The sequence below is a fragment of the Barbus barbus genome (genome assembly GCF_936440315.1).
Source record: "Barbus barbus genome assembly, chromosome: 48".
Lineage (NCBI taxonomy): Eukaryota > Metazoa > Chordata > Actinopteri > Cypriniformes > Cyprinidae > Barbus > Barbus barbus.
The window spans coordinates 14338278-14352289 of NC_136726.1; the positions used below are offsets into that span (position 1 = coordinate 14338278).

Genomic DNA, 14012 nt, shown 5'->3' on the forward strand with positions numbered 1-14012 from the left:
ATTATATCAATTCATATTTTTTATTTAAATTTGTACATTGATATATCTGAAAATTATGTTTTCCAGAATTAACAAATTTTATTTGATTTAATATTGATAGCTGATTAATACTGGATTAAACAAAACTAAATATAATGTAATATAATGCCAAATGAATTGCATAAAAAACTCAATGCAAAATCAATGCTTCTACACACCTCCATTAACTATTTTTTATTGGGAGCCAACATTCAGTTTAAAATAACCATTAGTAATACAGCATCAATAAGATACACCTCAGAGGTTCATGAGAGCAGAACAGAGAAATGTGCAGTTGGGGAATACGGTTGCTTGTGAGGTGAAGCTGTCTTCTGTAAAACATGCTCAGTGTTGATAGGAACATTGTTTTAAAAAAAATCAAGAAAATTCGGAAAAGACCATGCTTGGTGTTCCAAGTGTCCCGTGAACATGGGAGTAATCTGTAGGTTAAAATGAGCAGTAAAGAGAAAAATGTGCACTTATATATGGGTGGCACTTCACAAACTAAGGCACCAGTCAAGTGCTGTACTGTACATCTTTTTCCTCACAGCCGGAAACCTCAATAACACCTTTACGGAAGGGATAAGGCTACAACAGCAAATGTTTGAAACTACTTAAAATGTTGTTGGAAGTCAATATTTTGTACAATGCAAGTATTCTTTTTCTATTTTGTTACACACAATAACAGTATTCGCAAGATTCTCCTCTATTGCATTTCAGTATGCTATTCTAACAGTCATCAAAGTAATCCAAGCTTTAGGAAATTCGAATATCTTGATGCATTCATAAATATTTCCTGATATAGAATGCAATGAAAGGAGGTCAGGACTATTAACCCTTAAATATCTGTTAGTGCTAGCGTGTGAGCTTTAAGAGGTTAATTAGCTATTTTACAGACACTTAGCTACATAGCTACAGAATGTGAAAGCCAGGAACACCAGTGGTTAAGTATTTGAGGAGTTTTGTTTACACATCTAAACTTTCCCCTTGTTTCAGAATATCTTGGAGGATCTCGTGGTAGAACGGAGCGTAAACTAGCTTGTTGTAGGTCACCAAACATCCCAGCTTAACGGCAGTCTCCTCTAACTCTTTGCTGATGGGAGTCAGACCTGCGGGGAGAGCCGGGGCGCACCGGTGGGTGCTTGACTCCAGGAAGCCAAGAAGGTACATCTGGATTCGGGAGTCTGATAGGGAAATTAGAGTTTTAGGTTAGAGTTCTTCACTTCTAAATAAAACCCAATTGCTTTTTGGGTTCCAACACGCTTACCAATGACCTTGCGTATGGGGTTGTCCGCAGACTTCACAGCTACAATTTGGCCTTTCAACATGTTCTCTCTGTCAGAGGAAAATGGGGAAAAGCCATGCTGAGACAAGCATCCTCTGAGCTCCACACACAATTTCTCTGCAACCGCAGCAAAGGTTTCATCTGCTTTAAAGGACCTATAATAGAAAAGTACAATGGTTTTATCTACCGAAGTGTGAGGCTTTAGAAACACAATGTAATGTAATCTACAAACGTACGAAGTGTGCATCTCCGCTAACAGAATCTTAATGGTTTTCTTCAGACTTTCCATGAGGCCTGGGAGTCCAGAAATGGCCTCGCCGGCACTGTTATAGACTATGAGCAGGACCGAGGCCACCAGTGCCAGTTGCTCCAGCTCCTGTTGCATCTCCAGAAATCTGCCCTGATCCATGAGAAGACTCTGTTTGATAACAGGAGGGAGAAAACAGAGGAAAAGGTCAAATAATAGTTTTTGGATCAATGACAAAAGAAATAAGGAAAAAAAGAGAGTATAAAACACATATGAGTTTTCCTTCCTGTAATTTTTCTTACACTTTGAATATATTTGAGTGTGTGTGTATGTATGTCTATATATATATATATATTATATTATATGGGTCATTCCACAAAATCGGTGCCTTTTGCGTCCCTAAGAATTAATCAAAAATAGATGTAATATAACAACTAATAAATTTGCAATTTAAAAACATAATACTATGTATTCTTTCATCAATATTACATAAAAAAAGTTAAAGATTATTTTAAATAATTTAAATAGCATTTATGCTGACAAGGGTACGTTTTTTGGCCTTTCAGATTTTTCTTTTTGCAAAATGAAGCCAAAATGATCTAAAAAAGTATATTTACATATTGTTTAAAATATAGTCTCATTGTTAAGCAATGTTTTTGGCACAAGTACGAATATTTTTCTATAAAATATTAATCTTTTTATTGGTGTCCCCTTATTTCATGTCAATCTTGTTATCCTCATCAAAAAACCCTTGTAAAAAAAAGTACAAGTTCAAATGACATCACTTCTAGGAGGTTACATCATCTCTCAATCAGGATTCCTACACTTAAAACACAATCATGTTTCTCTCTCACTTCTATAATGTTCTTTTTTTTTTTGATGATTTATGCAGTGAACTATAACTGAATGCATTAAAGAAAGAGCAACTTGTTCAGTAAACCACTGTTTATTTAAAAATGTTTTGTTGGCTGTTGCTACAAATATACCCGTGCGACTTAAAACTGGTTTTGGGGTCCAGGGTCACAAATATCATTAATTGTTCAAATTCTTCATTGTGATATCAGAACATTAGAAACAAGAGGTATATTATGCATGAATTGCATTTATAATAATTTTTTTAAATAAATGAATAGATCTAAACATCACTTATAATAATAATAATAATTCATTACATTTATATAACGCTTTTCTAGGCACTCAAAGCGCCATAATTGTGCGGGGGGCATTATCAGCAGATATGGGGATTGTTAGGAGGCCATGATGGTCAGAGGCCAATGGGCAAATTTGGCCAGGATGCCGAGGTTACACCTCTACTCTTTTCGAAAGACATCCTGGGATTTTTAATGACCACAGAGAGTCAGGACCTCAGTTTAACGTCTCATCCAAAGGACGATGCTTGTTGTCAGTATAGTGTGTAAGTACAGTGCCTTGCGAAAGTATTCATACCCCTTAATTTGTTTCACGTTTTATGATGCTGCCTTATGTTAAACTGCTTTAAATGTCTTTTTTCCACATCAATCTACACTCCATACACTATAATGGTAAAGCGGAAAAAAAAAAAAAAAAAGGTTTTTAACATCTTTTAAAATTTATTAAAAATAAAAAAATCTTAAATGATTCCATTGCATAAGTACTCATACCCTTATCTTGGACAGTTGGAATTAACTCGGGAGCATTCATATTGCTTGTAGGTGTTACTAGACTTTGAGTGAAGGTAACATGTGGCAAATTCAATTGAATGGGTATGATTTGGAAAGGCACACACATCTTAATAAAAGGTCCAACAGCTGATAATGCATATCAGAGCAAAAACCAAGCCCTGGAGTCAAAAGAACAGTCTGTAGAGCTCAGAAACAGGTTTGCGTCAAGCCACACATCTGGGGAAGATTCTCTGGTCTGATGAACCTCAATTCTAAGCATCATGTTTGAAGGGAACCAGCTCTGCTCATTGACTTGAGGCTGTAAAGGTACTTCAGCCAAATATTTAGATAAGGGTATGAATATTTATACAATGTACTTATTTGAGTTTTTTTATTTGTAATAAATTTACGAAATTGTGACAATTCTGTTTTTGCTTTGTCAATATGGTGTTTGGAGTGTCGATTGATGTGGGGGAAAAAGTAATTTAAAGCAGTTTAACATAAGGCAGCAACATAAACTGTGAAAAAAATTAAGGGGTATGAATACATTCGCAAGGCACTGCTGGCCTCCCTAGCACCTCTTCCAGCAGCAACCTAGTTTTTCCAGGAGGTCTCCCATCCAGGTACTGACCAGATTCCACCCTGCTTAGCTTCAGTGGGCGACCAGTCTTGGGCTACAGGGTGATTATGGCTGCCAATCACTAATAATATATTACCTCCGGAAAAGACTCAGTATCACAGTCCGATTTTAACAGGCGTAAATAGGCATGATTGTGTATAGTTAGAGGAAGTTGAGCAGAATTTGGTGTGCATGTTGCTCCACCCTCAGTTCCTCCACCGGTTACATAATCTGCTGTGTCCTGAAGCCATTTCTTTGTGAAATCCAAAGCATCTGCAAACATGAATACATAACTCAATTAAAGAGATAAGCATTTACTAAAGTGCAAGAAGTTTTTAATCCAATGTTATCCCTGCATAACATAACACTCATTGATTTTGTATAATTTTGTTATAACTATCCAAGTAACTGATTTTTCTTACTGGGTTGTTTCTCTTGGAACTCCTGAAATTTCTTCTGCTCATATTCCACCGACTGCTGTAAGAGGTGAGGTCGCAGGCTGCTCACAGCAAAGTTGGCCATGTCAATCTTCATTTTGTCCAGCACTGCAAATATAGACCTGCAAAGAAACATGATTTTATTGGGAGTTGGAGTCATGTGAACTTCACCTTGATCTGTTAAAGTGACTTACTTAAAAAGAGGCACAATGTCAGTGATTTCACGCAGCTGTTTGATGTCTTCATCACGGCAGGGTGCGCAAAAGGTGCCCATCATGTCAATTATGAACTGAGCTACCTTACTGATGTCTAGAGCTCCGTTCTCAGCCTGCTGCTGGATCAATGAGAGGTCCAGAGCCTCTTCAATTTGCCCTCTCAGTCGGCTCTGTCCTGGCAATAGAAAAGACAGCAGGGTCTGGAAGCACAGGGGGACAGGGAACTAATGAACACCTTCAAACATTTTTAGTTATGTGAAATGTTAAGATGCAGATATGTTAAGTACATAATTTTTATATATTTAATCAAGATATATATAATTATATATATATATATATATATATATATATATATATATATATATATATATATATATATATATATATATATATAATTACACTAGCAGTCAAAAGTTTTTGAACAGTAAGATTTTGAATGTTGTTTTAAAGAATTCTCTTCTGCTCACCAAGCGTGCATTTATTTGATTCAATACACAGCAAAAGCCGTAATATTGTAAAATATTTGAACTATTTAAAATAACCGCTTTCTATTTGAATATTTTAAAACGTAGTTTATTCCTGTGATTTCAAAGCTGAATTTTCAAATGATCCTTCAGAAATCATTCTAATATTCTGATTTGCTGCAAAAAAATAAATCATTTATTATTATTATTATTATTATTATGCTGAAAACAGGGTATAATTTTTTCAGGTTTCTTTGATGAATAGAAAGTTAGAACAGCCTTTATCTGAAATAGAAATCTTTTGTAATATTATTAATGTCTTTATCATCGCTTTTGATCAATTTCTGAAATAAAAGCTTTTTAAGATGCTGATCTTTGGATCTATATATTCATCAAAGAATCCAAAAAAAAAAATGTGATCAACTGTTTTAAATATTGCTGATAATAATAATAATAATAATAAATATTTTTTGAACAGCAAATCAGCATATTAGAATGATTTCTGAAGGATCATGTGGCACTGATGACTGCATTTATTTTAAATAATAAAAATATTTCACAATAATACTGCTTTGCTGTATTTTGGATAAAAAAAAATGCAGCCATTCAAAATCTTACTGTTCAAAAACTTTTTACTGGTAGTGTATTAATATTAATATCATTTTGTTTTAATGTCATTTTAATTCTATAAAAATATATAAGTATGTGTCTGATTATATTTTACCAATTACAAATTTCATTATAATATACAACATCATAATATGATAATGAGTAGATTTTCTTTACCTCTTTAATTTCACCAACCAGTGTGAAAGCATGGCTATACGATGGTGGGTCCTCATTCAGCTGTGACCCAAGGCAATCCCAGAATGCTTTGTGCATTATTTCTTTGACCCGTTTCTCCAAACTGAGTACACAGGAAAGATATGTTGAAACTTTACTAAACTTTCTCAAATCAAACCATTTAAAACGTAGAGCAAAAAAGTGAATATTTGACCACAATATGTATCCCTTCAGAATCACTGCACTGCAATACAATATAATCAGAGTTTTAAATGAACATATTAACATTTCAAATATATATTTAACCCACTGAGAACATTATGACAGTCTCGTGATAACATTTATAGAGTCTATTACCTTTTCTCTTCTGGCTCATAAGGCTTGACTTGAAAAGCACTGTTCATTACTATCTCATGGGCCAGTGCCATATTAGTGACTCCTTTGGCTGTCTCCATTAACTCTTCCACTGACACAAACCTAGGTGGACTGGCTGTAAGTGTTGGAATGCAATGTTAACACTGTTAGAGTTAAAACTGCCATATATTTCTGTAAAATAATCATTTCTCTCCTTACACTGGGGGGTAAGTCTGTGAGGACTGGGAGTATTTCTTCTGATCCTCTTCCGAATCATCTCTTCTGATGTTTCCGCAGTGTTTTCTATCCCATCCTTGTCAGTCTTGCTCTGCTCCTCCTTGGAGGACCCATCAGATTCCTTGGGCATCTTCTACTGAAAACAAAGAAGCTGGGAAATTAAACTAATCTGTACACAGACTACAGCATCAGTTGCTCCATCCAATTCCACACTAAAATGCCAACACTGAACATTTTCTGACAACGAGCTGAATGTGAAGTTGTTTTGTTTATTTTAAAACAGGAGGAAAAGACTAGAGTACTTTTTAAGGCGATGAACAATTGCTCTCTAGTAGCCTCATCCCTCTATTTGTCGTATTCAAATATATATATATATTTACTTCTATAAACTCGCTATTTTATCTACACTGATCCGGGGGCTGTTCCATAAACCAAGATTAGAGTATAAGCCAGGCTTATTTCGGTTAGTCAGGCTTATTTTTGGTAGATTCGGTTTCATAAATCAAACTTAAAAAAGTTCAAACTCAGTTACCCCGGCAACTTATGCTGGCAAACTAACCTGGTCCTGAGCAGGCTAACTGTCAGGCTAAGCTGAGCTCCTCTAACTCTGACCAATAGGAACGCATCGATATTCAGTGTTGGGGAAGCTACTCTGAAACTGTAGTTTGACACGCTACAAGCTACTCGTAAGTTAAAGTAGTTAAACTACAGTCAAGCTACCCTTTTGGAAAAGTAGTTAGCTACACTACAAGTTACTATCAAAAAGTAGCTAGCTACATTGAAACTACTCATAGGCGTAATTTACGGGTGGGACGGGTGGGACATGTCCCCACCACTTTTTACCAGGCTCGATATTGTCCCCACCACTTTTAAAAAGTAACTGAAAAATAGATTGCGTAAGGTATATATTAAAGGAAAAGCACCATCTACAAATCGACACTCTTCATAATCTAATTCATTCATTTAACACATTTTTCCGCCGATCAGAAGCTTTTCAACGTCCTCAAAGATGAATATTAAGTCTCGTTGTGAAACTATCGCGAGATACGCGATATGCGTCATGGGATATGTAGTTTCCTTTCCCTATAATTAGTCTGCAGATCCTGTACCTTTCTTTTTACGATGTTCGTATTGTTTGGATACTGTTTCAAGGTTTAAATATTTTATTTGAGAGTTTTGAGAAGATTCTATGTTATGACTGGGATTTTCACAATTAAAACAAAAAGTATACAAGTCTTTAGTTCATAGTCCTTTAATTCAGTTTTGTATTAAATCACAGCGCGCTCCAGTGGCCGCCAGAAAACATGATTAGCGACAGTATGTCTATATTCACGTAAGTTAAATATAATATGTTTTCGTGTTAAGCAAAGTAACTTACTGTGCGTGGCTGCTTCACTAAAAAGCTTCTTATATCACTTCCACACTTTCTTTTGGACATTTTGTTGATGTTTTAACATTTATGCTATAGGTAGCAACATTTACCGTTAACTAGCCTTTACATGTGGGGTGGGGGAGGAAAAAATAGAGCTTTTATAAAAACGTCATAAAAAAAGATTCGTTAAAACAGTTTCATTTATATAATTATTTAATTAATAAAGGTAGTTTAACCATTTTAAACACAAATTAACTCTCATTCATGTTTTACACAAGGTTTTGCGTAGTTCAGGATTGGTTAAATTATTTGATTGGATGAGGAAACATTTTGTGGGCTTGTCTTGACTCTTGACGTAATGTTGATTAGAAAATATGCAAGTAATTCAAAGTAGAATGAATCGTAATACACACACACACACACACACACACACACACACACACAATTGTGCAATTAATGAATATGCTGCAGCTGAGCTGACCATGAAATGGTAAGTTCATCATATTTATCTTGCGTATTTTGATTGATATTAGCTACCCTGGATGTGTTGTGATAAGCGAAACGTAACATTCACGTGAATGTTACGTTTTGCTTATTCGGACGTTTATAGACATATTTGTGAATGTGATGCATGTGTACAACAAAGTGAAAATTAAGTGCATTTCCAACTCTGAACTCAGTCCCCAAGTAAATTCGGTTATTAAATAAACAAATAGCTAAACGAGTTGTGCGGTGTCCCCACCACTTTTCAAAGCAAAATTACGCCGCTGAAACTACTTTTGATTTTTTTGAACAACGTATATTATAAATAACTGAATAAGTGTCTGAGGAATGTTTTAAGTAAAATATTTAGTGTTTAAAACAATGCAATACAATTATGATTTCAAAGAGTATTGTTTTATTACACACAACACTCAAATATCTCAGACTGTTACAAAAAGTGTAACCTTTACTTGTCGTTTCTTTGAGAGACATGAACTTGGACAAATAAGGCCATGGGTAATTAACGTTAGTTGTTTCTCCATCCTCCAAATCTGCCGCCACGTCTTGCTCCATCATGGATAATATGGGTGTGTCAACCCACTTCTGTACGTCAGTGAACCGTTAGCCGCAAGATGCGTGATTAAACAACAGGTGGCGGTAATGGCAAAAAATGAGTTTGTAATCTAACAAGAAGAATATCCTTGCATCGCGCTGATTCGCGCAGGCTCGACAAAACGCAATGTAGCTTTTGCTCGCGCTACACCGCTACTTGCTGCAAAAAGTAGTTAGCTACTGGAAAAGCTACACTGTTTAAAAAGCAACTGAGCTACTGCCAAGCTACTGAAAAATGTAGTTAAGTTAGTAGCGTCGCTACTTGTAGTTAACTACTCCCCAACACTGTCGATATTACCACTGACTCTCTCACATACAGTCAGTTTAATTTATTATCGGTCCAAAAATAAAAGTATACAGAAAATACACCTTAAATAATCAAATAAATAAAAAATAGGCTACAACCAACTGTATTTAATGTATTGTGCCCAAATATGTAGGCGAATAACATTTTAACATAGTTAAATCAGAAGTTGATCAGAAGTTTCTAGCCATGCAGCCTTTCTCTCTGAATTTATGACAGCTGTACCTTTTATGGTTATTAGAACATTAAAACATTACAATCTAAAATGGCTCTTTAAAGCATTAAAGCATAAAAACACAATCAAAAGTTAAAATCACTGAATTAAAAATGTAAATTTATAATAGAAATCAGCGTACATTTTAACTGATAAGAGGAACACACATTTAACTCATTTGAGCTAGTGATTAACAGTTGCTGCTATCATAAAAATACACTTATATGTAGTAAAATTCTATGTGTCACATTTAATGTCCAACAACAAATATTTTAGCAGAATGTATATTTTATTCAGAATTATTGCGCTAGTATTCTATTCTGCTCCGTCTGTGTAGCGCGCATGCGCGCCGCAGCGCTCGTTCTCTCGCATAAGCCCCGCCCACTCCTGACAGCTAAATGGATATATTTGCATGGCTTTCTGACATTTACAGATGTAAAAAATATACCTGTGACGTATCAGTTATGCACTGAGGAAAACACAATGTTTCAAATGCGTTAAACAGCACAAATATTCGCTGTTTGCTATGGTGGATCGATTTGATCCATGATCGACATTAAGGGCTGCTTCAGAATAAGCGTGTACGTCACATTATCCTGACTCACTGAACCTGGATAGCATTAGTCAGATTGCGTGAACTTGAATTGTGCTTTATGGAACCGCTTTAGTCCCGATTGATTTGTTAGGTTATTTCAAGTCAGGTTTTGGACTTTAATCCCCGCTTTTCTTAGCGTCTTTTATGGAACAGCCCCCTGGTTTAATGCACTGAGACATAAACAACCAGCCTGATCTCATTACTAAAACCTCTGAGAGCCTGATGCTCCGTTGCATCTGTCTGCACTCTAACATCCGGTCATTCGTTCAGCCAAAATATTAAAAATGACATTAGACTCGTTTACAGCTTACCTTGATTAGTTAAAGCACCGACCGCCCGTCTAAAGTTTATTTTAATGCAGCTGCAATTCGCCGCATATAATCAAAATAGCAGCCTCAACGTTTCGTTCAACCTGATGCGTTTATTTACGGAAGTACGGTTCACAACGCTCCTTTGTAGTTTTTTAATATGTGATTTTCAATGAGGCCAAAGCGGTGTTTTGAAGCACAGAACTACATTTCCCAACTACACTTTAGCCGCCCCCTAGCGCATGTTCTTCGGACAGGGAGGGTTGTATGAATGGTTAATAATTAAATTCCAGATTATTTAACTATTAAAGGCAATAAAATCACAGTTGTGATTAAATGTACATATGTAGTTATATTTATAAAATGAAAGAAAACTAGACTTTCTAATTTCTTAAATAGCCTAATTAGTTACATAAAAGTTAATTTTAGTTTCCTTATATATATTCCTTATATACTCTGTAATGTGTCCTACATATTTAGCAAATTTTTTATTATGCCATGCCATCAACGTGTAAAAATATGTTGTTACATAAACAAAAGTATAAACATAAATGGTGTACACAAGACTACTTTTTTTTTTCTTTTTTTTCAAATATACAGAAGTACTTAACTTCAAGCAAAACTCACATCCAAAAACAAAAAAACAATAACAAAAATAAATAAGAACATGGGGGATACATATAACAAATATATATGATCTATGGTAAAGCATTACATTTTTACAAATAACATTTTTTAAAATGAGAGATGTTTTTATACATTTCTTGTTTCTGGTAATTGAAGTCATAAAATATATTAAGTTCTTTACAAAAAAAAACTTAAATGAGGGACTAATAGATGTAATTTTTGCTTGATGTATATATGGAACTTCCCAAGAAGAATTATCACCTTTAAAGTGTTATCAACTACATCCGATCCAGTATTACAGTTCAAAAAAAGGATCATAGATTCATCTATTTTAAATATTTTGTAAAATATATAAAAAACCAACATACCTGCTCTACACAAGACTACTATTGGCACTATTATCCGTCTGCAGTACCGGAGGCCGCACTTTCAGGACCGCAGTTGTATGACCGCATTTCCAGGACCCAAGTTATGGATGACCGAAAAAAGTGCCACCAAGGCAGTATTTCCACCCAGTTTTAACTACATTAGTGTTTTTTATACCCAAATACTACTTTCTTTACTTCCAAATACTACTGCAATTAAACCTGGTTCCTAGGAATGTTGAGTAATTATTATCCGCCTGTGGCGCCATCTGCTGGACGGGACGCAAAATTGCAGAATAAAAAAAAAAAAAAAAAGTTAATTAAATGTATGTATCGTATTATGAAAGCTGCGCACACGCTGTACACTTTTACTATGCACTGTCCACACTGCTTGTATTTGTCCATTTCTTTTACTAGATTATACAATCCTAAAAAAAGAGTCACTCTGACAGCTGTCAAACTCACGTGCGTTGCTCAGCAACCGGGAGTGGCGCGAAAACATCTGACAGCTGGTTTTAGCGCTTTAAATGATGGGGTAAAAGTTCCCCCCCTTGGCGGTTGTAGGCTATAAATGATCATATATACTCTTTTATGATGAAAAGAACACCCAAGCCATCGGGATCGGCTTTCCGAAAACGAAGGAAGGAGGAGGAAGAAAAACGAGCCCAAAGCAGAGGTATGTAGACTATATCATCAAGCTCACAGCCTACCCGGAGGAGATAAAGACGAGGATGACCAACAACTTTTTACATAATTTTTACTTAATGCTTGTCTATTGTTTTCTACTGTATCCTTCAGGTTGTTGCTTTTAAAGAGTTGTTGTGTGAACATTTAAAATAAAAAATGAATAAATGGAATAACTGTGGAGTTGCTTTTTCCAAGGGGGGGGGGGGGGGGGGGTTACTCTCGCCTTGGGCACCAAATAACCTAGAGCCGGCCCTGGGTCGAAGTATAGCATAATATAATAACTCGAGTAAAATAAACAAGGAATCATGGTATAGTCTTTTCAGTCACTAGATCAACCACATTTTCAAGTACAGAGGGAAGACACAAGGATGACTCTGGGGGTAGGTTTAAGATTGTGTATATTTTATAAAAGAATATATTACAACAGTTGAACTTGAACACACACAAAAACAAATTTGTTCATGACGTGAACCACATAGAAAGAACTTCATGGACAACGTCTTCACAGACTCCTAAGAGAGAGAAAGAGAGAGAAGTGAATGAAATAAGGAACCTTAAGTTGAACATGTTCTACTCTCTAATTTTAAATTTCATATTTAAAAGATCTTAGTTACCACAGAGCGCACACACATATACGATACAAAACTAATTATATCAATCTTCATACCATAACATTAATGTTCATAATACTATTATTGCATACTGTTCAAAGATTTAAAAAAAAAAAAAACATTTTGATGTTGTGGGAACAAAGGTTCTTGAAACATTCATGTCAATAAAACCCATCTGAACTGAGAAAATAAATAATAGAGAGAGATGCAAGAAATCTGAATAGAAATAACATATTATTGAAATGACTTTTCCTGACCTTTAAATATTTAAAGCACACATTGTGATGTATGCAGCAGCACTACCTACCACCTGGATGCTCTCCCCTCTTTTCTCAATTGTTTCTCTATCACCCTATTAAATTCATCCACTTCACTGAAATAGTAAATGGAGAACATAATCACTGCTAGGTTAACAGAAATACTGTTAACACTTAAAAAAAAGGATACAATGGACATTGTGTAAAAATAATTCCATTTTCTACCTGTGATGATAATCAAGACCAGAGAGGAAGGCCTGCTCAGCATCCTGTTAATTGAAATATACACAGGTCTGTACATAAGTAGCATAAGGTATAATATACAGTAGGGTTTGAAAGGGTAGAAACATGCACAATACATTATATTGTTATGCATACCTCTGGAAATAGAACACCGATTACACTTACATTTCACTGCTGGTTATACTCTGTATAATTGTGCATGTGACAAATAAAAATTTTGAATCTTGAACAGATTAACTGCACTTCATCTGTGAAACAAAGCAGAACGGGCAGAAACTCCTTGCAGCATGTAGTGCATCTCTTTAGTTCAGGAAGGATTGTTATGTGTTTCTTTCATTTCATATAAATAAATAGACATAAATTAGGCATAAGCCTAGTACTTGTCCAATTGATCTTTTGTCATACTATTGCCTGCCCTGAGCTGTGTCCTTGAAAGCACTTCATATAGAGTACAGTACACAGTAAATGACACAATCTAACACGTGGTATTTTAACAGTCAATTATTATGATGGCCTCTCTGTTATGTCTGACAGTTAAAACATTAAGATTATTTTAACTTAATTAAAATGGAAAAACAATGAGTAATTAACAAGCTTTCGTGCTACAGTTGACGTGCTACAGTTTATTATGCTGTCAATAAGTCAACACAGGCTTAACAGTTTCTTTAAATGAATGTGTTAACCATTCATTTTACAGCATTAGAGGCTAATATATGATGGCTATGCATTCAAGACTCTTTAGCAAATCAAGATCATTTCGGCTACGTTAACTTTCCAATGAAATGCATCACAATTATTTTTAATGTTAAACAAATAAAACTTGATTCACACTCTGATTGTCATCCTTACACAACATCATTTTGGTGTGACATTCTTGACTTTATCAAATGTTATGTGAATCCTAATTTTGAGTTTACTTATAGAAATGTCATTTTTGGCTTTCATGAATGTGAAAAAAGTGATGCTTATTTTATAAACCTTATTTTTCTTTTAGCTAAATATCATATTCATAAATGTAAATGCTCTAAATGTAAA

The 14012-nt window shown here is 35.0% G+C and overlaps 1 protein-coding gene across 6 annotated transcripts; it reads right to left on the reverse strand.

Moving 5' to 3' along the window:
- LOC306866358 (T-complex protein 11-like protein 1) lies at positions 1-10358 on the reverse strand. 6 transcript variants are annotated; one of them, XM_079411523.1, is made up of 11 exons: positions 7678-7714; positions 6282-6435; positions 6066-6198; positions 5923-5952; positions 5712-5832; positions 4441-4661; positions 4232-4368; positions 3907-4082; positions 1540-1721; positions 1286-1458; positions 183-1202 (listed from the first exon to the last, which is right to left on the reverse strand). In XM_079411523.1, the coding sequence occupies exons 2-11, from the start codon at positions 6427-6429 to the stop codon at positions 985-987; spliced, it is 1539 nt and encodes a 512-aa protein (XP_079267649.1). In that variant the 5' UTR covers positions 6430-6435; positions 7678-7714; the 3' UTR covers positions 183-984. The 6 variants fall into 6 exon arrangements, with proteins under 6 accessions (XP_079267651.1, XP_079267649.1, XP_079267648.1 ...); XM_079411522.1 differs by lacking the exon at positions 7678-7714 and adding an exon at positions 10191-10325 and having other exon boundaries at positions 190-1202; XM_079411524.1 differs by lacking the exon at positions 7678-7714 and adding an exon at positions 10191-10296 and having other exon boundaries at positions 190-1202; positions 6282-6432.
- Positions 10359-14012: the final 3654 nt, after the last annotated feature.

Coding starts and splice junctions, on each gene's coding strand:
- LOC306866358 (XM_079411523.1), bottom strand. CDS start 6,429: ATGCCCAAGGAATCTGATGGGTCCTCCAAGGAGGAGCAGAGCAAGACT. Junction 4,369..4,440: donor GACATTGTGCCTCTTTTTAA/GTAAGTCACTTT, acceptor GTTTCTTTGCAG/GTCTATATTTGCAGTGCTGG. Junction 1,459..1,539: donor TTAGCGGAGATGCACACTTC/GTACGTTTGTAG, acceptor TTTCTATTATAG/GTCCTTTAAAGCAGATGAAA.